The 26,788-nt window shown below is 33.9% G+C and overlaps 1 protein-coding gene across 4 annotated transcripts in view; it reads right to left on the reverse strand.

Moving 5' to 3' along the window:
• LOC113234187 (collagen alpha-2(XI) chain-like) overlaps positions 1–26,788 on the reverse strand; it is a 170,022-nt gene that overhangs the window by 80,955 nt on the left and 62,279 nt on the right. For all 4 annotated transcript variants that reach the window (XM_026469481.1, XM_026469484.1, XM_026469483.1 and 1 more), the window contains exons 2-3: positions 10,603–10,670; positions 8,481–8,998 (exon numbers count right to left, since the gene is read on the reverse strand). In XM_026469481.1, coding sequence (XP_026325266.1) covers positions 8,481–8,998; positions 10,603–10,670 — 586 coding nt within the window. The remainder of the gene's footprint in view (positions 1–8,480; positions 8,999–10,602; positions 10,671–26,788) is intronic.

Here is a 26,788-nt window from a genome sequence, read left to right on the forward strand (position 1 = left end):
CATGGTCACGGTTGACTGAGGCGGTACAGTCTTCAACCAGTTATGTCTAACATTGATGCAAACCACCCTATTTTTTCACTATAGTTACGATAGTTATTAATTAAATACCTTATTTTTAATTTTACAAAGAAAATATTCCAATTTACGCTACATTAAGTTTTACAAATTATTTTATTGAATGAATTTTTATTAAGTTCAATTTATTATTAATTAATAATAGAAATTAGAATAAACTAAAACATGTTAATTAGTACTGCAGTCTTATGTCAGATTATTGATTAGAGGAAATACTGGGACCTGTAAAGGGCCCGAAACGTCCGTTTGTTTGAAAAAACGCTATTTAAATCCGGAAAAATAGTTTCATTTCCTATACACTATACTTAGTTGAAAATATACTCATATCTACATACTGCGGTGTTTCTAGAGGCGGTGAAGCCTGAAAACCATCTAACTACTGAGGCTTTTACTTTCTTAAGCAATTATTTAAAATGTTATATGTCTTGTACTTACTTGTTTATTTTATATAAGTTACGTTGATAGTACTAAACATGGAAGTTATAATCATATAAAGGTTGAGTTGAGCACCAACCAAAAGTAAGTAGTCGAGCTCCTTGTGAAAGAGTTTGTCCAGGGAAGTGCTGCCACCTTACCTATTTCTGCCGCCAAACAGTAGGTAATGTGAGCATAACTGTGTTTCGGTTTTGGAGGGTACGGGTGCTGGTGAAATAACAGGCACATGGGACTTGTCAACCTATGTCTCAGTGTAACAGACGCAGTGGCAGTGCCCCTAAGAACTTTCATGTCATTTACAGCTCTAAGTGGCACTGCAATTCCATAACAGTGTCGTTTACCACCAGGCGCACGACTTGTTCGTTCCGTCATTTGGTATTATAAAAAAAATTGTTTAAAAAAAAATTTAGATCACAGAGGTTTGAGTGGTGACCATTTTCAAATAGTAACCAACGGATGTTAGAAATTTTGAGTGAATTTTACTGAACACGTCCATATCATTTAGTCCTATCTATATGGCTTTTTCCGATTTCCATGGGATTACCTCATCAGATTCTGACTTCTTATGGCGCATCCACACATGCCGCCGGGTTTCAGACCGCCTTGCCGCTGAATGCAGGCCGCCGGCTTTACCGGCGGCCTGCAGATGCGGTTGCAATTTTCGCAGTAGTGTTGTTAAATTATGTTATATATGAATACGACTACACTACCACTCCGTATCGAAGCCGCAAGCAAACTGCCGCCGGCAACCAAAAGCCGCGCGTGTCGCGGCTGAGATGCGGCAAATGGCACGGCCGCCGGCCATGCCGCCGGGCATGTGTGGATGCGCCATTAGTGACAATATGACTGTTACCATTGACTTATTTATTTGTAAGTCAATGACTGTTACGGACTTTTTTGGATATTTTATACTTTTTTCTGGTTGTCATGGAGACGGTGATTTATAGATTACATGTATTGTATCAAGTGAAAAGTCGACTTTTATTTACGGAAAATATTTTTTAATTTGTATTAGCCGAAACGAACTGGGAACAGCATCGTCTTTCAAACAAAAAAATAATTTTCAAAATCGGTCCACAATTCATGGAGAAATCTGTATGTCAGTGTACATGTCTATAAAATTTGAGGATTTTTCTCGACTTCCATGGATCATCAGATTCTGACTTGGTGACAATGGGACCACCACGGGCGGTCGAGAGGCACCCAATTGACGGAGAAATCTGAAAACATTCATACAGCCGAACGTATAACAAAACGAAGTTGGTTAAAAAACCTTTATTGCAATACAGAAAATTAGGTACAGAGACGTGCGTAGCGTCTAGTGCCTAGTGCCTTATGTGCATCAAGTGTGTTGCCTTGAAATAACAATAACTGAATCTATTACACGTGATTAACGACTATACATTAGGTTACAAAGGTTAGGTATGACACCATACTTATTGGTTAACAAGCAAGCTATACAGACACATTAATAAATTTGTAGAGCACAAAAAATAGGTTAAATTTGATATATAAATAAATTTGTTACTTTATCCAGTATAGTTTCAGTGTAAAAAACAACAAAAATCTGGCAACTTCAGTCTTAACCATAGATATAGGGTTTTCCTACGTCTATGGTCCTAACAAAGAACAACAACAGTCAAAGAAAATTTTCTAGGATAGGATGCACTGATATTAAAAACAAAGTCACAAAACAAAAGACTGTAGATATTCACAACTGCATTGAAGAATAACATTTTTCATATAATTTAATTTATTTATTACGTACTAGCTGGTGCTTGCAACTTTGCTTGAGTAGAATAAGTACTACGAGTAACCTACTATAGTACACTAATTGTCATAGTTTTATTGGTTCTCCACACAAACTTTCATCGCCTATTTCAATCCTTTTAAGTTTTATTTTTCTGACAAAAACTAGCCTGTCCGTCTTCTTGGTTCCATTTATCTCTATACCATTAAATTTCAATTAAATTGGTTAAGCAGTTTAAGCGTGAAAACCTAACAGACAGAGTAGAGAGATTCCTTTCGCATTTACAATGCTAGTATAGATGTTCGTCATAGCCCATGACTCCTATATACTTTTAGTGTATTGTCTATGTTCGTAGTGAAATGCTTGTTACAAGCAAATGCCCTTGGGGGCGACCCTTTATGAAAAAATATAAATACATACATGTACCGTATCATTATACAGTAAATAATTTGTTACTTATATGTTAGCGCGGTGGTATCCATGTGGGATAGCGAATCGTTCTTAATTAGTCGACGTTTCGATTCCCTATGGTTACGTCTATGTACTTCTATGGCTTTATTATGCAATATTACGTATATCTGTGGATATTTAGTAGCCAATAGGTACTTCTCTCTAACGATGACGGAAAACATGCATGTCGAAAAATATATACAACCCTAAAAAAATCGTGTATTTCATAAATACACACACACCCACACACACACGTACACACAGACATTTTCAAAATTTCGGTAATGGGTAAAAACGTGGATCAAGCCCTAGACATTTTTGATATTTAAATATTATATATTATTGCGTATGGATTTGTAGACAATAAATGAACCGAGTTTTAAATGATCCTTTATCCAAAAATAATGCTGTCATTATATATTTTTTTATAATATCAATTGACGGGACGAACAAGTCATGCGCCTGATGGTAAGCTGGAAGCCCGTCCATAGCAGTTGCAGTGCCACTCAGGGCTTTAAATTGCAATGATCTGAGGGGTACTGCCACTGCACCTGTCACCCTGAGACATAAGTTGACAAGTTCCATGTGCCCGTAATTTCACCAGCACCCTAACCCTTCAAAACCGGAACGCAGTAATGCTGAAATCACTACTTGGTGGCAGAAATAGGTAAGGTGGTAGTACTTCCCTGGACGAACTCTTTCACAAGAAGCTCTGCTACTACTGATTTTATGAATTTCAAATGAAACTATTTTTTCGGGTCTAAATCGTGTATATTTATTTATACGTTTTTTTTAAATAGTTTTAAAACGTTTACGTGAAGAACCCGAAACGGTAAGGTTTCGGGGTTCTTTACAGATCCCATAATCACGCCACAGTCATAGTCAGACTTTTCAAATACCAATTTAAATAGAAGTGGATTTCAAATGCAATTATCTCTAAAGAAGAATGTAAATTCCATTAATATTTGCGCACAGGCTTGGAATTTGAATTCAAAGCACCTAAGTATACTTAAGTTTACACGATTACGGTTCTGGCATTCTATACCTTAAATTCTTAATAAAAACCTTGCATTCTTAATTTACATTACTGTTTTGGGACAGATTTACATTAATATTAGACACATACTGGTTGATGACCAATAGCTACCATCTCAGCCAGCCGCGGCCATAGGATCTGTAAAGGGCCTGAAACGTTGCCTTGTTTGGAAAACAAATATACGCTATTTACATTCGGAAAAATATTTTCATTTCCATTATGATTTTTATAAAGCATTTTGTGACGACGTTAGTTTAAAAGATTCATACTATAATACGAATTTGCCTTTGAATGATCCATGGAGCTTGGTTAAAATCGTTATAAAATTGGTTTAATTTTTCAAAAGCTCGAACTACTTCCTTCATTTCAAGCTTGCAAGACGACCTATTAACGGGGTAAGTGGAAACAATGTACTGTTGAAAATAGTTCGCCAACGGTTAATATTTTTGCAATACTCAACTAGTAACTACTGACAAACAGAATATTTAACTTTTCATTTATTATAAAAGAAATAAAATACTCTAGAGTTATATAATGTAGCTAGATGTGACCTATTTCATAATTATAATAATAATAATCCTTTATTTTTGTAGCACAGTTTAGTCTAGTTTCTAGTGGCTGGAGTCTCCTTTTAAGCATATAATACCTGTGCCCGGAAGCCCCTAAGTTATTAGAAATTGATAGAAGTGAATTATAGTAGGTACTCGAATGTCAAATAATTTGTTATATTAAAATATACTACAAGTTACGTTAATTAACAGTATAAATAATTTTGTTGACGACTTAGGTAGCTTAACGGTTTACATTGTGGGCGCAGGATGCGGAGGTCCCGGGTTTGATTCCCGGTATGACCAATTTGGGAAATGAATTTTTCTATACAGTACAAGGAAATCCCTAGTTTGAGACTAGGCAATCGGTGTTGTTGTCTGGCACATTATTATAATTAAATTTGTCGCACCGAAACGATGTTCAGACTTGATTTCTGTTGTTGGCGGCCCCAACACAAATTATTAACACGTTCGTTGCCGACTAGAATTTTCAAAAATGTTCAAAATATGACATTGGGTTATATGACTGTTTCTGGTCTCATTTGTACACGTATTGTTGCAATCATGATCAGGTCGTATTCTGCACATTACACTGTACGTTGTATCATATTCGAAGAAATGGCAATTGAAATGTATCACTTTTGTTAACTGTTAAATAGAATTTGTAAACACCTTATATAAATTCAATCAATTAGTTGTTGTTATTGTTGAGTAATTTGAATTGCAGATGATAATTTACTTGACAGAGGCATCGGTGTTGCTATGCTAATTATTATTTCTTAATACCATAGACTACATCGCAACAATATCCTTTGCTTGTAATCTGTCATCTGTTGTTACATTTTAGTATTATTGTTGGTCATAGCCAATACCGCCTAAAACCATTCCTCACGCGGAATTTAGCGGTTTTGGCGGGAAGAAATGTTATAAATAAGCGCGGAATCTTTTTGTATGCTCTTATTTTCTATTGTACACGGGATCGAGCAATAAACCATCGCAAGCAAAATACGTTTTATTCTACAGTATATAATTTTTTTCGCGATATCTTATTATTTGGCTCTAGTTTGGGATTATATTTAGTGCCGGGCATTTTAACCCGGCGCGGCCTATACGCAATAAGTATTATGTTCAGGCCGCGCCGGTCACAATGCCGGGCAGAGTGTGTACACATAATGTTCGATCGATGTTTACATAAAACTGACGTACGTCTTTCATTTGAGATTGACTTTTCACATTCACCTTTTTATTGCTTAGTTTGTAATTTTTTAAACAAATTTGAAATTAAAGTAAATTTATTTGATTCGAAATATATGTAGTTTTTCCTCTTAGTCTAGAAAATTTGTATGCTATCAAAAATCCTAAAAACCAAGTGGCAAGAGCAGTTCATCAGGGCCACGCCGGACATGTTATAGTGCCACCTGCGGGGTGAATGAGCATCACAAAGTTAAGCGCGCTGTGCTGGTCATTTTAACCCCAGACGGCCCCAATAGATAGATAAGATGCCGGTCATTTTGACCCACCACGGCAATGAACGTGTTAAAGTTGGTATTACTACCGACATAACTGCGTTTCCGTTTTAAGTTGTGTGCCATGATGGCAAAATAAATAGCTTTTACTTAACTTGAAGTTCACCAGCCAAACACTGAGCGTCGTACATCTATTTTACTCAATAGCTTTCCTAAATGCGCTGTTTTCTTTACAAATCTACAAATTTGTGTAAAATATCAAACATTATTATTGTATACACGAAACGTTAAAGATAGAAACAATAGAGACAATGAAGGCAACTACACAAGGCAAATTACAACAAAAAGCGACAAGCGTCTAAGAAAACGTTCTGAATAACCAACTGCAGCTTTTCATAGCATAAAACCAAAACGTACAAGAGAGATGTAAAAGAACAAACAAAAGGTAGGTAACACGTAGAAGCGCGAAAATCCTCATACTGTTGTTCTTGCTGCGAAGCAAAGTGGTGCAACTCAAGCGTGTACGATTTCGTGGAAATTGGATCTTTGTTTTCCTAGAGCGCTTTACGTACTCGTAAAACTGTGTATGCACAAGAAGAATTCACTTTGTGGGCTGCAATATTGTGTTACCTTGTAAGATAGACGTTCTTAATCATTTGTATTATTTAACAAAGCAAATAACACAAGACTTATGACAGCTACCGCTTATTTCTTGCTAGATAGGAGATAATACAACCAATTAGCAGTATTTCTTTCTCTAATAAATTTGTTGTACCGCGAATTGAACTAGGGACCTCTTAATCTAACGAAGACAATGCCAATATTTGAAAACCTGATGCTGTTAAATCTCAAGTTTCAAGTCTTAAGTTACAACATTTTTCAATGCCAAGCATCTGTGTTAACAAAGTTGCTTTAGAAAATTAATACAAGCTCGCTCGTGCCGTAAAATTTAATCTACTCGTGTTTAGCGGAATCCCCTCCCAAACGCGTGCACGTTGCGCACTAATTTAGCTGCACAGTGACAGCTAATTTCGCGACTATATTTATGTCTTACCAAGATATAACTTTTTTACGGTGCGCGTAAATAATGACGAGAATTTTGTAGGGACTTAAGTCTTTACATTTACATATACGATCGAGGATTATCGTCTGGCCTGATTGTAATCCGATAATGATAGTCGAGATAAATTCTTTTTTTTTAAATCTTTACTTGCGTGGGAGGATGGAATAATGTTGATTGTTTATCGTTGCGTTGTTTTTGATACCGACCGCTTGAACAAACTTTTCTGTAATTAATTTCGGATATAATGATTGCGAACTTTGTTACAACAATTTTAAATATGCTGCCGTGTAATTAAGAAGCTTTAAATAGCTTTCTATTTTGTCAGAGTTGATGTATATTTTAAGATATTCGTAGCTAGTCACAAAATTATTGCCTTTGGTTACAGGTTTTTTACTATCGTACGACCATTATAATATCGTCGGGGATAGTGCAATTACGCGTAACTAGCATTTGATTACGAGTCTCCATTTAGGTAATTCAGTTGCCTGACCAAATCCGCGTAAATGTCGTGGCAACCAAATTAGCGTGATTTACGTGAATCTATTGTTATCAGTCTGTAGGCAACATAAATTAATGTTTACTGTGCAAAAATGATAGTCGTAGCCATTGAAATAACAAAATGATAACATTAAATCCCCCTCCTGTGAAATTTGGTTTGGTGCAGATACGCACTTTTTATATATTCACAGGTTGACTGTCACGAGCCTCTATGGAGCGTGTGACCAATAGTGTAGCACCATACAAACGTAGCAGCGCGGCTTTTATGTGTGCACGCCTGCTGTGCGCCGTGTACGGACGCACATATCAGCATAAACTCGCGACACATTCGCGTTGCATAGCATGGGTGACGATCACGCGCATAAATTATCACGCACCATTAATTACAAAATTGAATCATTCGCTCAGTGTTTAAAAAATTACACGAAACTGTACTTATTAATAGAAACGGTCGGGTTATAAGTGGAAATGAAATTCCACTTATCCTAACCAGTGACGGTGTGGTAGGGTAGAGTAAAAGAAAAAATACATTTGAGATGGGACAGCTGGTAGGGACTAGTACAATGAAATTCAGAATTAGTCAACATTTCTTTTCTATAGGAAATTGAACTATGTTTTCGGATCTAAATCGCGTATGTATTTGGTTTTTCAAAACAAACCAAAGTTTTGGGCCATTTACAGGTCCCATGGTTCGGGGTGACTGAGATGGAAAACTCATCAACCAGTTATGTTTTTTTCATTTCTATTTCATAATCACACTCCGGGTATAAAATTATCAATACGTAAGTACGGAATTTAACAAAGGTTATTTCAAAATAGGACGAGAAAACTATGATAAACACCTTAATGTTTCAAGTTATCTTTATAACCTATCGGTACAACTAAATAAATAATGTGTCAACCCTAAGCCCCCAGCTAAGTATAGGCATTGACGCGTCGAACAGGCGGGAGTTGCCCTACTTGCTCTTGTTTATACTGTGGTGTAACCGTTCCGAAATATCGAAAAATAAAAAGAAATTATACTTCTGTAAGACTAATTAGTAATTTCTTCACTATAGCGACATCTGGTTGGAAGAAATGGGAAGTGTGGAAATAACACGGCACTGAATTTAGCTAGGTGCAGTAATAGGCATGTGGTTAAAAGAAAAATTAAACTTACCTGAAAATGTTTCAAATGTAACTCAGAGGTTTCCGTAAACCGAATATCTTCGAAAACTAATCCGTCCTCATAATAAATAGTTTCTCCGTTTTCGTTTCCCGATTCCTTACAATTCACGTATAACGTGGCTTTAGTTTCTTCAAAATGTATTAACATTTCCGTCCATAAGGTGAAATTCTCCAAAGTCGATATTTTCAACTTCTTACCAGGTATTTTATCGCTGTTAACTGTTATGTCAGTCGTATCATCCCCTATTGGTGTGAAACAGAGTTCAAAATCTGTTGTACTTTTGTCTACTACAGAAAACATACACGTTGTAGAAAATTTTTCTCTTAACTTAAATGTGGTTCTTAGCAAAAATGGACTAGATAAAGTTGTATCATATAATTTTAGCTCGTGCACAGGTATTGCAACATCTCTTTTGAAAGTTATTTCAAATTCTTTTTCTCCAATGACATAGTCAACATCTACAGTGATTAAATTTTTTGAATTTGCCTCCCCTAGCAAGTTGAATTCATCTGAAACAAAATAAAAAATATCATTGACGCTTGTTTTAAATTAATATAAAATTTAAAGTTTACTACAGTGTCTTAAACTTAAAAAGATTGTTACAGTAATTGACGTAATTATTGCACTTATATATTGAGTTAAAATAAAAATACAAATAAAAAAAATACATTTCTAAAAAACAAGGAATATTTGATACTACAAAAGAAAAAAGAAAAACTGATGCGTAGAAATAATACCCACCAGTAAAATGCTAAATAAAAGTAAACAATACTAAAAAATTCACAAATGAGGTTCGTTACTCACAAAGGCGTGAAAAAAGCAGTGTCTATTTTTAAAACATAAACAACTCCATTAACACGAAATTCTTATCTATCGCTATTTGTCAAAGTGGGAACAAACAAATTGCTGAATTAGTAGCGCCCCGACCATTCGCTGTGCTTCCTTCAAAGGACCACGCTCCAGTCAGAACTACTAACCAAAAATATACTTTTCAGTTAAGTTGCATTATCCTACTTGCGTGAAATATATTTTTTTACCTACCGTATCAATAAGAATATCATTGCCAAACTATTGTACCATAGGCATATATATACTTTGGTACGTTCTGCTTTTTTGGAAGGGTTCATACTATGCGGAACATGAGCCGTAGTAAGGCAAAGCGGAGAATTATTCCAGTCTTACAACTGCAGACTGGTTGGAAATAAATAAAGTATCATGTGTCAAGACACTGCATACTTTATTTATTACAGATAAGCTTTGTTTTTTAAAATAAGTGCGCATTTGACCTTTATCTCACCTGATGGAAAGTGACGATGAGATCAACGATGTAGCATGTACACCTAAATAATATCTATTTATTCTCGCCCTGAAAAGGTTCAAACTTAAGGCTTCTAAATAAATCAGAAATAAAAAAAGATTAAAAGTGTTTTCGCAACGGGTAAAATAAACAAAGATCTCGTTAATCGTTATGGCCTTCAAAAGGGATAGAAAAAAAGATTTACAAAAAAAAGTTAATTATAGCATAATATATTTTAAAATAACATTAGATCGTAACGCCTAGTGACTGAAAGTAATCAGGAATTTAATAAAAAAAGTGATGTTTTCGTTATAATTTGACTTTGATACTAACATTGAAATTTAAATACAGCATAAACCACATTGTCTATTTACAAACTGAGGTGAAATAGAGGCTGTCTTTGAAATAACGGATAATTCGTTTCGAATTTTGGTGTATATAGTATATAATAGAAAGTAATAACTACAATCTATTAAAACCCTGACCTCATCAACTTATAACTGAAAAAAATTTTCATTGTGTACAATAAGTTGTACTTACATCGATTGATACATTTTCACCGTCAGCTGTAATTGTTTAAGTTGCACGTTAAGTTGATTACAATTTAGCAATGTAAAGACAGCACCAAGACGCGCCTTTATATTAGTAGCAGCTGTTTTAACTAATCTTGATCGTATCGTAATGGCAACGGTCACGGTAGCTTTTTTATTGCGAATTAAGAACAAAATATAGTATCGGGCGCTAACAAAACAACCTTGCACAACACTCAATTTGGTAAATAAATGTAAGTCTATTCACTAATTTGAATCGAGTTACCTGGTGGTGGCGCCAGTTCTGGCTCTTCTGTTGATATTGTTTTCAAGAGTGTGAGTATGCTGATATACCTGTAATAAAACGGAAAAACAATTTAGATTTAAGACGAGTTGTAAATCGATTTTGTAAATTTTTTTTTTTTTAATTATAATATTCAAAACGGCAAACATTCAGGCGGTACTATTGACGGATTGCGTTTGCCACTGCTTATGCAAATTAATGATATAAAAAATATGTTCTTAATAGATTTGCGGAAGAAACAGGGCGAAATCCCCGTTCTTTTCTACATAAGTTTCATTATAGTGACTCTTAAAAAAAAAAAAAAAAAAGGTGTACGAGAAGGGCACTATCACTTGTGCAAGCAAGCCCACATAGCGACTTGAACACAGATGAGCCTATTTGCACAGAGTTACAGCGAATAGGACCAAATGTGGTACCAGTAAAATTCAATAAAAATGTTTATTATTTATTTATTTGTTGACCATTGGCTATAGAGCTATCAGCTTAAACAAGTAACAAATATAGAAGCACAAAATGTAATAATATAACAACCATAACTTTAACACGCAATTAGTTCCGTCGTGCCACCGCTAGATGACGTTAGTTGTACTCTGAATCGCGTCATCGTTTTGTTAACTTTAATGGTATAAGTCGACTCATATGTTTTGTATTGTCAATGAAATTCAATGAATAAAAGGCTCTCAAGTTACTGAGACGTTCGGTCCTTATATAAGGACAAAGTATCGATATTGTACTCATGAGTAGTATCGCATAAAAAGTATCGTACTCATAAAAGTATCGTAACAAATGTATCGACACCTTGAGGTATTGATACTTTTGTCCTGCTGATTTTCCCTACTTAAAGGCAGAATAAAATACATGATTTGTCTTTTTTTATTGAATCATAAATCTTTCAATCAATTTCTTCTTCAAATCAATTTTGAATTGAAACAAACAGTAAAAGAATTTGATTAATTCAATAAATTGATCAATTCAATCAATCGTCATTTCACATAATTTGTGTTACTTAAATTTCCAATTTCTCACTTTTTTTTTTGAAGGATATTTTGCAGTTGGCCGCTGATGGCCTTGACTGCGCCATCGGAGAAAGCAATTTCTCACTTTGTACAATCACTTAAAAACAAAAATCTATTTAGTGACGTTTTGTTTCTCGTTTTTGATACTGTATGGCCTGTTTTGAAAACAAAGGGATAAACTTCTTTTGAAGAGGCAAATGGTAGCATACAATATGCAGCCAAGAAATTTGTGATAACGGTTCCTATTTAAAAAGAAAAATTGCGAAGTGGCTTGCGTTATGATATGAGGTGTCTTAAGTAGGAATTATTCGAAAGGATACGTTATTTATCAAAAAGTACTAATACCTGAAAAATATCGAGTACAAAAGTATCGATATCGGAGGCAAAAGTACTCTATACCAAAAAGTGTCGATTATTTTTCCGTGTCCCTGTCCTTACTTACTGCTACCTTAGCTACGGCACTTAACCTTGTGCTTTCACGTCAGTGAGACACATTGTTGGGTCCCTAGTCGCATGAACTTTTTATTTTTGCCTTTTGTCGACTTGTGAACGAAGTCTGCGTGTCAATCAAGGCTAGAGTGAATAGGCATTTTTAGGCAAACGCGTCTCATCGTCTGTCCCATCGTCGCTTAACATCAGGTGAGATTGTGGCCAAGCGTGTGTCTATTATATATTAAAAAAAAATCATCTACCCTCCGCTCACCACGTTACAATAATACTGCCCTCGGATCGAAAAAAGGCACAATTGCTGTGTAAAGTACGCATAGTTGCGCCTTTTTTCGTTCCGAGGGCGGAATACTTAAACTAAAAATTTATTGTTTCAATAAAAATATGACGATGAGATAAATTATTCGTTGAGCATTGGCTATAGAGACATCAGCTTAATAAAGTAACAAATATTTATGAAACTCAAAACGTTTTTGTGGCATCGTTGTAAAACCTACATTGCATTTACATTAACTACAAGTTCTATAATCGGTCTCTCTAAATTCAAAGTAGCGCAAAAAGTAAAAAAAAAATAAGCGCACCCGTAGATCGGTAGCTAAAGATAGTCCCTAGGTTTCTGTAGTTACAGTTTTTTACACGAATTAATTTTTAGTTTAAGTACGTACATTACGAATATAAATTAATAATAATCGACAGCTGAACAAAAAAGGCGGGAGAGAGGAGTGTCATGAGAAATGATTTTTGAAATTTCAAGTAACGAAAAACTTACTGTATGGTTTACTATAACAAACAATCTGACTAACAACATCTTAGTTTCAATTTGTCGAGTGGAAGAGCAGATTGTTTACAAAAAAAACTCACGCATGACTGTTGTTTTGACTAAAAGTCACTGGCTATAAGTAACGAAATGGGTGAAATCGTCAAACATAAATGCTATAAATACTGGCAAGAATAAATAAAAGTGTTTATTTTTTAAACTTCGTACGAAGAAGAGTTTAAATCAGTGTTGTGCGATGAGGTGGCAAGTAAAACATATGTACCTAATGATTGAAATTTCAGAGACAAAGAAATGGGGTTTACTGAAGAGTCCGAATTTTTTAATCATAATTAATGTTTTGGTGCAATAGATAAGTGTGTATATTTTTGTTATGTTACTTGTATGTACAATGCATATGATACATATTCTATAAACTTTTACATATTTGTAAGATAGATATGCAATAAGGGTGTAAAAGAGTAAGACAAAAATGCCATATTTGTTTTACGTTGTACTTAATTGAAAAACTTTAACGTGTAAGCAATTTCTCTGCTGTTTAGAAGTATATCTGATTGAAACTGGATAGTCTCATGAAGCTTTTATAATTTAGTAATGTTAATAAATAAATACCTTCTTAACTATAATTAATGGTATTTTTATTAAATATTTCAATATAAGCAAGCCTCATTGGCCAAGTGGTAACTACACTGAGGCCCCGGGTTCGATTCTCGGTCCGAAAAAAATATTTATATGATCTACATTTATTTCTCTTGTGTCTACGTATGTGTCCATGGCATCCGCGATTCACGGTTTTCCTAGTGCGGAACTATGAGTGTGTGACTTATTATTAATATTATTAATATATTTGTCACAATATTGCGTATTATTTTATATGCTAAGGGGCCTTATGTGGTTTTACGGTTTTCATGAAAAATTAGCGCAAATTTGTTTACAAATTAATGTAGCCTTAAAATGCGCATCTTTTGAGTATAAATACATGGTATATAAAAACAAAACAAATTTAACGTGATGTCGAAAAGTTTGGAGGTTGTCCTGTAAAGTTAATTTTTGACATGCGGCTGTTTATAGTTTAAGCGACAAATGAAAAAAAAAACGGAACAAAAATATGTGATGAAAAATCCGTAACTTTGTTATCTAATTTTTGTCATTAAAATCTGTTTATTTATTTGACGTTATTTAAATTATTAATATTTTGACAACTATATATATTTTACAATTATTATCAATAAAATTTATCTGCTGTTCAGGCCCGTAGCAAGTGAAAAAGTGTTATCTCTGACTACCCCTATGAGAATAAAGCGTGAAGGTTTTTTGTAACATCAAGTTTTTTATAACGTCCATACAGTTGCAGTGCCATTCAGAGCTTTAAGTCGCAAAGATCTAAGGGGTACTGTCAATGCACCGTCACCCTGAGACACAAGTTGACAAGTCCCATGTGCCTGTAATTTCACTAGCACCCTTGCCCTTCAAAACCGGAACACGGTAATGCTGACTTTACTGTTTTTACTGTTTGGTGGCAAAAATAGGTAAGGTGGCAGTACTTCCTACTAACTATTTCACAAGGAGGTCTACTGCAGGTACGTAAAATTGATCTAAATACTATTATCACGATTAAATTGTTGATTACCTTATTAAATCCATATTTGCATGCCCTTATGATTAAATAAAACATGTTACACTTATATATTAAATATCATGGTGTTTTTAATATCGTACTCGTTTTTAACGCCATCGTTTTTACTGTATGAATCAGATTGTTGGGCGATGAAAAGGGAGAATGATCTAACTGTGCATGCAGCGGCAATGCACATGTTGACATGGATGTGTGGAGTGACAAGTAAAGGAATGAGTACATCAGGGGAAATTTGAAAGTGGCGCCAGGATGGAAATGATGAGGAGTAATAGATTAGTGTGGTATGGCCATGTCATACGGAGGGAAGAATGTCATGTGACGAGAAGAGTGTTAGATATGAATTCGGAGGGATATTAAAAGATGCATGGGTTGTGTGAAAGATGACATGGATAAGAAGAAATGGCGATGATGATAGTGGAATGGAAAAAAATACATGTTGTGCCGATCCCACCTAGCGTGGGATAAGGACAGGAAGAAGAAGGTGTATTTAATATCGTGATATATTTTTTGTTAAAATTATGGTGCTGTTAACTCAGTTATTAAGAATCAGACCGAAGGAATTTTTGTATGTGTTGTTCGTATCTTCGGATCAAAAATAATGTTTCTTGTTTAGCCTGTTGAAGTGGATGTGAGTAAATATAATATACCTTCAATAAGCTTACTTGCCTGATATTTGGCTGGACATAGTGAAACTAGACTTATATTAAATTTGTATAGAATTGATATACAATTATTGTAAAATTACTCTACTAGTTTGTTATAATTATTAATACAAAGAAAAACTTAAGAAAAATTCCCTCGATCCGGCCGAATTCCAACCGACGACGTCTTCTAGCAAACCGTGCCCGATGCTAAGCCATGGAACGAACCTGCGGACCTCACAAATTTTTCTATGTGCTTGTGGTCGGATCTTTGTATTTGGTTTTCAACGACTTTTTAGCCGTAGGGTCATCTATGAGAAATCTACGAAAGAATTTCGTCACTCAGTTAGGTAACTATACAGCTACCAGCCCTGGCTAGAGATGTTACAATTAACTGTGTAATTAAATTTGAATTGAATTGATATTCAATTATTTCTTATGAAATTACTCCACTAGTATATGTTAAAATTATTAATACCTACAAAGATCGAACACACACAAATAAATAATTAATGTTTCACAATATTTAGAAGAAAAGTAAAAACAAAACATAAATATTTAAAGACAACTTAATAAAGATTCCTTTTCTTACATGCTCTTACCGCAAAAAGATGCTCCTATTCAGTATTAAGCTTATGTTTACGAGACTTCTCAGAATTGTGTGGTTCTTAATTTTTGTTTTGTATCTTACATCTAAGTTATTTCAGAAAAAATAAGATAACATTTTTTGTACGCAATATCTCCGCCACATGTAACAAGCAATCCTCTTATGTTTAGATGTTCGTTTCGTTCTGTACCAAGATTATTGTTAGCAATATTTATTTTTACCAATTAGGTGGTTTAATATTATTTATTATATTATGATAGAGAAAGAAATAGGCTTTACTAAGACGCTATGGAAGTCAATAATACGATGATGTTTTATCTTCTAACCGACCATTTGGTTCTGAGCAGATAAATGTGAAGAAAAGTGGTAAACAAACTCAATCTTTTAACCTGTAATTCATTTTGGTGTAACTACCTGATTGTATTTTAGTGAATTTACGTTTTTGATATTTATCGTACAGTCTGCAATATAACACCATGTTCCGTAGTGTAGGGGAATAAATAATTGCTATGCAAATAGAAGCAGATCATGGTATGAAATACAGTATCTAGGTGGTACAATACAAAGTTAAATACAGCTAGCTTTGTAGTGCCACGTAGAGCTTTGAATCGCAACATTTGCAGGCCACTGCGCCGGTCACCCTGAGACATAAGTTGAACAATTTTTCCACCCTTCAAAACCGAAACGCAGTAATACTAACACTGTAAAGTACTTCAATGGGCGAATTATTTACAAGGAATTCTACTAGCTATTCTATAGCTGATTCCAAATTAATGCAGATTATCATACATAGGTACATATTGTACATACCTATGCAATATGTACCTATACAATATACAATATGTACGTATTGTACATACCTGTACAATACGCATATAACATGAATAGGCGGAATCACAGCCTCTAATTTTACACTCCAATTAACTCGCTTTAGGAATGTCAAATTACTACACTGACTTCGTCAAACGCTTTATCTGCGAAGACAGCACGCACTGTAACCATCAAATTTTGTGCTTCATTACAGAGTTGAAATTATATTTACGAGTAATTCAAATTTTTTGTTTTTTTTTTTTCGACTTCAAAAAAGGTTCTTAATTCGACTGCTTTGTATATGTTAGGAAAGATCAGTGGTGAGACTTTGAAATTTGAAGAAAATATTCCACCTTTAAGAATTAATCCAGTAAGGATTAAGGCATGAATCTAGTTTATGGAATTTAACCCATTTTCTGTTAACCGAATTCAATAAAACGAGTCCCATAGCTGTATAGTTTGAATGAAAATAAAATGATATTAAATCAAAAGAAAAGATGGAAATGGTGGACAGATGACAGGAACTCCTCGACAGTGTACAGCAGCTACTTCGTATTTGGATTCATATTATTCGTTTTGACCACGATAATGCCGTCCATACACACTACAGTATACCGGAGAGGTCTACTTATTCAAGCATACCTGCGCCCCGTTACCCGCTTTCTACCTACCTAGGCAGAAAGCAGGATCAACTTTGAGGTATTTTTTTTAATCAAAAGGTTATAGGTATTTATTTAAGAGAAATTGTTTAATACATAACACGTGTCGCAAAAAAAGGCCATGGACCTCATTTCCTAATTAAATTTGCAAATAACCATAAAAAATCGTAAACACTTACATCAAAGTTTGCTTTTGTGCTTTATTTTCGTCGACTCATGCCGTCCCTTATGACTAATAAACACAACCAAAAATTTGACGAAAATGAATTGTTTACGCCACTGCATAGAACACAAAGTTTTGAAGCATATTATGGATTTTTTTTCTATGATAATCCTTAGTTACGTCCTTTGATGATAAAAAGGGACTATATACTCGTATTTGCTTAAAATTTTAAACGTCAATATCTGATGTTAATGAAAAATATGGCATGGTTTTCTCTCGTTTGCGTTACCGCTACCGTCATCGTTATTTTTTATGATATCAAGCGATGGCTGAACATACATGTCGTGCACCTGATGGTAAGCGGGACCTACCTATAACAGTTGCAGTGCCATTCAGAGCTTTAAACATCAAAGATCTGAAGAGTACTCCCTCTGCGTCCGTCACCCTGACGCAATAAACTTGATAAGTCCCATGTGCCTGTAATTTCATTAGCATCCTTACCCGGCAAAATCGAAACGCAGTAATGTTCACATTCTTAACGGCGGAATAGAATTTGGTAAGGTTAATTAGAAGGCCTACTGCTACTAAAAGTTCCGTTTCGAAAAATGAAAGCATAGTGAGTTTTCATTAAAAAAAATGGAAGAGGGCATATCAATAATAACTTTATTGTACTTAATTCTTGATTGATGAATTTGTAAAAGCAATGAAATGTTGACAGTTCAAAGTCGAAGTTTCTGACCTGGGATCCGATGAGATTTTTTCATCTGTTACGCAAAAAAATAATGAAAATTTTAATAATCTTGTTCATGGGCACACAAATGGGTCTTATGAAGATTCATGTCCCAGTATTATCCCTCAGGGGATCCTGGGGCTCATAGAGGGATGGTAAATTGCTGCTGGATTCCCTAAGGTGTTGTGGCGGCTACTAGTGGAAAACTTCCCTTTGTCTCCACCAATTAGGTGTTATTATACAAATTAGGGATTGGTACACAGGGTGTTAAAAATCTACATATGAAGGTTTAGGGATAAACTGTACCCATTATGCTGAACTAATGTCCCTAAAGAACCTGTAACAATGAAAATAACTTTCAAGTTTTAACGCAAATTGATCGATCAGTTAATTGTATTATGTACACCTGATTGTTGAGCAGAGGCACTACCTATTTCTGCCGCCAAGCAGTAATGTGAGCATTACTGCGTTTCGGTTTTGATGGGTATGGATGCTGGTGAAATTACAGCACATGGGACTTGTAAACTTACGTCTCAAGGTGACTGGCGTAATGGCAGTGTCTCGCAGATCTTTGTGATTTAAAGCTGAGAGCACTGCAACACTTATGCACAGCCGTGTCGCTTACCACCAGACGTAACATATCTTGTAATTTATTAGGTTATTAGGTATAAATATGTAAAGGAAAATATGATTTCCTTCACTCTAAACATCGTCATAGTGAAAGTAGACCGAGTATCTGCAATACCATTTAATTTGTATTCTGTGGGCGAATATTATAGTCTATGGCACATTAGCTGTCAAGTAATGAGAAAGCAATTTTGTAAAAGTATTTTTGTGATCTTGGAATCGACATTGTAATTCATAACATTAAATGTCGTTTCTTTTCTTACAGGTAAAGTTTGTTACTAACCACTTGTGTTTATTTATGTGAATCGTACCTACATATAAAGCTCATTCAATAAACTCTTTTCTTACAGAGAAACTCAATTGTGTTTGATTCAGGGTGTCGTCCAGGTCACGAAAAAAACGTATCTTATAAATATTATTTTACAGAAATGAATAAATTACATAAACTTTACGCATACAAGCACTATTTTGACATAACAACAACAATAATAATAATAATAATAATAATTATTATTATTTTTTGTATGTTGTTTGATATGTTCCTACATTAACTGCCTCCGTGGCCGAACGGTTACCATGCCGGACTGCCACGCAGAGGTCCCAGGTTCGATTCCCGGGCCGGGAGAAATGTTTGTATGGCCTACATTTATTTCTCTCGTGAGTTTGGGTGTAATTTGTGGTTGTCTATGTGTGTGTGTCCATGGCACCCGCGACACAGGGTTTCCCTAGTGCGGGGCTATGTTGAGTGTGTGCGTTATTTATTATTTATTTATTATTTATTATTCTTTCACATAACTACATTAACTATGTATTCATTTATTTATTTATTTATTCCGGACATTCCACGTAGAAAAACACTACACATTAAATAAAGTCAAAGTCAAAGTCAAAGATTATTTATTCCATAGGTAAAATAAATTTACACTTGACAACGTCACATTTAAGCTACTGCTCGTTCACTACGCTGACCTCCCTGAGAAGAACGAGCAAGAAACTCTAGGGATTGCTCTTTTCAAATAAACTTAAATGCTATGGAATACACTTTGAATCAAATTTGTGTGGATTCTGGAGCCATGTCGTCTTTCCATACATCTTTATCTAACACGTAGTCTTCAATTTTGTTATATGATTTTTCGATCAAAATATTTTTAATGTAGTTTTTAAACTTAGGAAATGATAAACTTAATATATGCTCCGGAATCTTATTGTAAAAACGTATACAGTTCCCCATAAAAGAGTTGGTTAAACGAAATCGTGCTACCATGAGTTTGGACTTAGCTCTAAGGTTAATATTATGTATATCTTCTTTCTTATTGAAATTTTGTATATTTTTACGGGCATATAAAATATTTGAGTAAATGTACTGTATACGGTACTATCACACACACATACACATATATACTGTATATGTCTCACACACACATACTGTAATATCGATCATAATAGCTTAAAACTAAGTGCTTCTACACTTAAGGAATATGACAGCATGCTATCACAACAGAAATATTAACAAAATTATTGTTGTTTTAAATTATGTGAATATATAATTAATCTATCTACTTATAAAATAGATATACACAAACTGATTTAAAAATCAAAATTTTTATTATAAATTTCAGAGAATTTATGAAGTACTGTAAAATTAATTGAAATGTAATTTATGTATGTAAAATATCACCCAACCTTCTTTTGTAACTGTCTACTGTTTACCTACCTATGTTAAAATTACATAGTACAAAACTTGTAGGACTGGAAATTTGAAATTTTTTGAAGTGTTATATTTATTTACTTATTAACTGCCTCCGTGGCCGAACGGTTACCATGCCGGACTGCCATGCAGAGGTCCCAGGTTCGATTCCCGGGTCGGGAGAAATATTTGTATGGCCTACATTTATTTCTCTCGTGAGTTTGGGTGTAATTTGTGGTTGTCTACGTGTGTGTCCATGGCACCCGCGACACAGGGTTTCCCTAGTGCGGGGCTATGTTGAGTGTGTACGTTATAAAAAAAAAAATATTTATTACTATTTGTAACGATTCTTGTAATACAATAAATTGTATATAATAATGCAAAGTTTACAAAATAATAAATAAATCTAAATCTACTGTGAGAAAAATAATCTCAGTATAGAGGACTAAAAAAACCGACCTCAATAGTTCGTGGAATTACATCTATTTGCCAAGTTTTATTAAAATCGGTTACCGGAAAGCGGATTCATCCCCTAGTTTGCCACCCTTAAAGGTGGAATATTTTCGTCAAATTTAAGTGATACCACTACTGAGGCTCTTTCCAACAAAAAAAGAACAATCAAAATCGGTTCACAAAATTGCCGGAGCTATCTCGAATTGGGAACCTCCTCCTTTTCTTGAAGTCCGTTAAACATATCATGTATTGTATATGAGTTACATATTATTACAAATTGCGTATATAGATACATGCAACATGCAATTGTATGTATATATATATGTGTAAATTATATCATCATAATTACCTCTGTTCTTACAATCTTAGGTCCTATCTGTTTTTAATCTTAACTTGTCATGTTATGCACAGCCTATTAATTATTCTGAACCCAGCTCTCCAGTTGATTGGTAGAGAATGCTTAATGGCGTAAAATTAATCGTTTGTACCGTGTGCATAAAGTTTAAATAAATAAATAAGTTATTTAGAGTAAATTAGTCAATATCACGAATTCTCATTCCATGAAAATACGAAGGTACGTTTATTTAACACCTGTGTTATCAGGAGATAACGTTTAAAAAGAATTTTTGTCAACTGCAAATGTAATTTTGTTGAACATTACATCAGCATGTAAACGAGATAATATAGCAAGTTGATATTTTACTGTGGTACACGAAATTGCTTTCACGCTATTTAATTAAATTAGAATATCGTACGAGGTTAAGGCTGCTTGTATGGCAGGCGTTAATTAAGCCATGTGTATGGTTTTGTGTGAATACTATTTGTCATTTGTATTTTTTTGAAAGTGTATAATAAATGGAAAATATTTTAGCAAATGTAATTGGCATACTTTAAGTAATATTGTAGATTACTAAATAAGAAAAAATGTATAGAGTACATAAAGGGTTTGTGAATCTATACGTTATACATTATTTTCTCTATCAATATTTAATATAGTTTTCACCTCACTGGCTCGGAAAGGCTTTCTTTCTCATTAGAAATCTGCGCGCAAAAAGGTTTTTTCCACGCTAGAGTGGAAAAGATTTTTGAAATTAGAACTTGACGACGGACTGTGGTGTACGTAACATTTTCTTTCCGTGAAAAAAAAAAACATACGTCGACTACGTGATTTGTCGTACATTATTTATGTAATATAAATCCTGGCATATTTTATTATTACTAATAAAATATGCCTAATTATTATATGATAATTAATTTTGTTTATTAAGACTAATTTCTTATAGTACAACTGTTTTTCTTTCATCTACCATTTTCGTCGCTATAGCAAGGTGAAAAGTTGTGTGTTTCGTTCGGCAGTAAATATATTTCGTGCCTTGAAACCCTGGCAACGCTCAGGTTTCCAGTTTTTCAGGTTTCTCAGGTTTCTCAGGTTGCTCAGCGTTCCATAGTGGTCCCATTTCATTTTGAGTAGTGAGAACCGATTTTTATTATTTCCTGTGTCAAGTCCTGTATAGTGGCGAACTAGGGGATATTTCAATAAAACTTGGCAAATAGATGTAATTCCACGTACTTTTGAGGTCGGTTTTTTAGTACTCTGTACTTAGATTATTAAGCTACATAGCCAAGTATCAATGATTAAAATACTAATAGCTGACGTTTTTGAAATGTTTAATTCAAGTTTCTAATCTTTAAAGTACATGTTGTTGATAATTTTTTTTTAATAATAACGCGCACACACTCGTAGCCCCGTAGTAGAGGAACCCTGTATCGCGGGTGTCATGTCATACATACATAGACAATCACAAATTGCACCCAAACACACGAGTTATATAAAAGTAGGACATACAAATATTTGTCCTGGCCTGGGAATCTAAACCGGGACCTCTGCGTGGCAGTCCAGCATGGTAATCGTTCGTTTTGGTATTGTATCAATGATCTTGTGTAATTGTATTGTATTTATTTATTACATGGACATAGACAGGTGTTACAAATGGATTACATTACCTAAGCAGGGCACTGCGAATCAAGATATTGAATACAATGTCTGGTGTGTGATATGTCAGTTGATGTGCGGTGAAGACACAACACTTCAATATCATATAGATAAATGAATATCATTGGTAAACACTCAATATTATCTGCTCTGTCTAACTTGGAACATGTGGTTGCTGTGCACGTTTTTGTTCTTGTCTATAGATTGATGTCATTGGCTAAAACGTGGCTTACTTCCGTCTATTATACAATTTAATGTAAACTAACAAATCAAAAAGTATATCATTGAGAAACTTCGATTTGTTATCTTTTCAATGACAGTTTACTATTTTTAACCGACTTAAAAAGGGAGGAGGTTCTCAATTCGACTGTACGTTTTTTCTTTTTTTGTATGTGTGTGTTACGCGATAACTGAATTTGTGTACCGATTTTCATGATTCTTTTTTTGTTGGAAAGAGGGTACCTCCATAGTGGTCCCATTTCATGTTGAGTAGTGAGAACCGATTTTTATTATTTCCTTTGTCAAGTCCTGTATAGCGGCGAACTAGGGGATATTTCAATAAAACTTGGCAAATAGATGTAACTCCACGAAAGTGTGTGAGAGTGTGTGCGTTATTTATTTATTTATTAATTAAGATACTTTTGATTTGTTATCTTTTCAATGACACTTTACTATTTTATCAATTATTATTATCACAAATTGTAAATGAATTTTAGCTAAACATTCCTAAAATATTATATAAATTGTTTTGATTTTCTTTTCTATGTTTTATACTTCTTATTTTTTTCAATTTTTTTCTTTTATCCAAGTGTTGCCATCTACAGTTTTAAATATTTAGTTTACTAAATATTATTACATAATTAATATTACTATTAAAATAAATATTACTAAATAGTTTTTTTATTACCAGCAAGTATTGTATGTTTGTATTAGCCATTATTACCTCATAGTCGACATATTGGCAGATAGAAGCCATGACGTCATTTGTTCGCGTGCTCCCTTGATTGCAGCTATTTCGCCTTATTGCTTCAAATTTTACATATCGACATTTGAATGAAAGTGTTAAGTCGTTATTTGTAGAAATCACGCTCGGCGACTTGTTAACTTTTGTATTACGTGTGGATATATTGCAGGAAGGCCTTTAATAATTTTTTCAGTTACGTTACACAATTTGAAAGTATGTTGTTAAAAAGGAATGATTTTTTGTATAGAAAACAGAAGAAAAAGTCGTTTTCCACTTTTTTAGTAAACAAAACCGTTCCAGAAATATATAGTTTACGTCAGTGAAATGAATTATAAAAATTGGTTGGTATTTTTCAACAGCTACATAAAATTTATTTTTTTATTGACAACGCCTAATTAATATAGAAATAGATGAATGTGCCCCTCTGGTCATAACTACAGCATTTACATTTCAGTAATTTTAGAGATATTGGCACTAGTTTTTTTGCTAGTAAATAATGTGTTTAATTAAGCAGGTACAATTAAAGCTTAAATACTAGAAATAAATTTTATGAATTAAATTGCATCCCTGCAGCACGGTGCCCCAAGACGCTGGCAGCGTTCCCTCTTTATAAAGCCATGCTAATGCCTTGGGCAAGGTAATTGCTGGCCCTTGGGTTTCCCAGACAGTTTACTAGCATTGTACTAGAATGTAAGTAAATTAAATTAATTAAATGAACTAAATAAATAATAAAATATTAAATTATAAATACGGCTTAGTGTTTAATAAAATAATTCGGTGGTAAAGGCTGAGGAAGAAATAAATTTCTCACAGATAGTGCTACGGTAGCAAAGTCGTTAAAAACCAAAAACAAAGATCTCCAACAAGCACATCGAAAAGTTCGTGAGTTATTATTATCCGCTATTAATAGTTATTATCCGCTAGTTCCTCATGTAGCTTAGTTGACATAGCGCCTGACATGGTTAGCTAAAAGACGCTGGTTTGAATTCAGCCGGGTCGAAGGAATTTTTAATAATAATAATAATTTATTAAACTTTATTGACCACAAGAAATAATGGTACAAAAGGCAGACTTAATGCTTAAAACATTCTTTACCAGTCATCCTAAATCGCAAACCCAAATTAAACAATATATTACCTTAACAATTATTTATATAATCGTGGTGTACGTATATATGTATATATAACATATAATATATAATATATCATGATTATATATAACAAATAAACCTAATATATTTATATGTATTTATACACGATATTTTATTTTTTGGTTATTGCTGTGACAAATAATTTAAAAGTTCCTCATGAAGATTCTGAATAGAGAATATACTAGGAGACCTTCCGATGGAGTCAGGGAAAGCATTCCAGAGACGGTACCGATTGGAGACAGAAGAAGTCAGACATGAAGTCAGAATGAAAGAGAGGTATAGTGAGTAAAAGTGAAGTAATTCATATGTGTAATAAGTGGGAGGTCGTGAGAGTCACCGAGATATTACAATTTACATTTCAATTATATTATAAAGTGTTATTAATACCTAATAATACTTAATAATAGAACACTTTCTACGTACGTTATAAGGTTTAAGGGTAATACTAGTATTTATACAGAGAATATAATATCTGCTACACATGTATTCCAAGTTTAGATTTTCAAACGATATTCAGTATACAATTCTGAATTTTGTTCATAGAAATGTATTTTAGGCACCATTATCTTCCGGAACACTAACGACGTATTTCATAGTATAACTGTGACTGGTAAAACAGGAACTTCACACATTAGCCCGTAGCAGAACATAAATCACCACTTAACAGTGCAGTAACGAGTTGCTAAATACTCAACAAGGTACATTAGGTCCTTCACTAACTTTCGCTATTGCCATTGGTTACTGTGCTGTTTGTATGTCTTATTAGAGTTTAGTTTGGTCTACATTATATCTTTCAAAAATCTTATTTAATTTCTGAATAATTTCAAGTCTTTAAGAAGTTTGTAAAACATAATATAGCGTGAATTGGAATGTTTTCTTCGTAATATTAAAAACAAGGTAATTAATTAATAACTTTCGTAACAATTATTAATACAAAGATTGAACACTCAGAAAAAATTCCTTCGGTCCGGCTGGCCTCAAACAGACATCTTCTAGAATACTGTGGCAGACGCTATACCATTTAAACCACGGAACGAATCAGCAGATCTCAAGAATTTTTCTGTGTGATTGTTGTCATGTCTTTGTATAAGTTCGAATTCTTTGAAAATTTGTATTAATAATAATAACAAACTAGTGGAGTAATTTCACATAAAAAATAATTTAATATCAATTTAATACAAATTTAAAACTTTTGTAACTTTAGTGAAAAAAGTAGAAATAACTGGTTGATGACGGTACCACCTCTATCAACCGTAACCATGGGACCTGTAAGGGGCCCGAAATGTTGGTTTGTTTGAAAAAAACAAATATACGCGATTTAAATCCGGAAAAATAGTTTCATTTCCTATGTGTAACAATCGAGAAAAAACCTAAGAACTCGATAATTTAAAATCTTCATCTTCATTTGATAATGTAAATGTAAATCATATCTCATTAGTAGCAGTAGTACTCTATGTGAAAAATTTAGTCCAGGGAAGTACTGCCATCTTACCTATGTCTGCCGCCAAACAGTAATGTGAGTATTATTGCGTTCCAGTATTGAAGGGTAAGGATGCTGGTGAAATTACAGGCACATGGGACTTGTTAACTTATGTCTCAGGGTGACAGATCTTTGCTATTTAAAGCTCAGAGTGGTTATGGGTAAGCGTGTCGCTTACCACCAAGTACACGACTTGTTTGTCACGTCACTTGGTTCCATAAAAAAGGCAAATTATATTTAAAATCGTCATAATTGATTAAACACTACTCATTCGTAAGGTCATTCGCAAGGTACGTTCCCCTGAGAAGAATGAGCATTTAAATAAGTAAG

The sequence above is a fragment of the Hyposmocoma kahamanoa genome, unplaced genomic scaffold (genome assembly GCF_003589595.1).
Source record: "Hyposmocoma kahamanoa isolate Upper Pololo Valley unplaced genomic scaffold, ASM358959v1 81, whole genome shotgun sequence".
Classification (NCBI taxonomy): Eukaryota; Metazoa; Arthropoda; class Insecta; order Lepidoptera; family Cosmopterigidae; genus Hyposmocoma; species Hyposmocoma kahamanoa.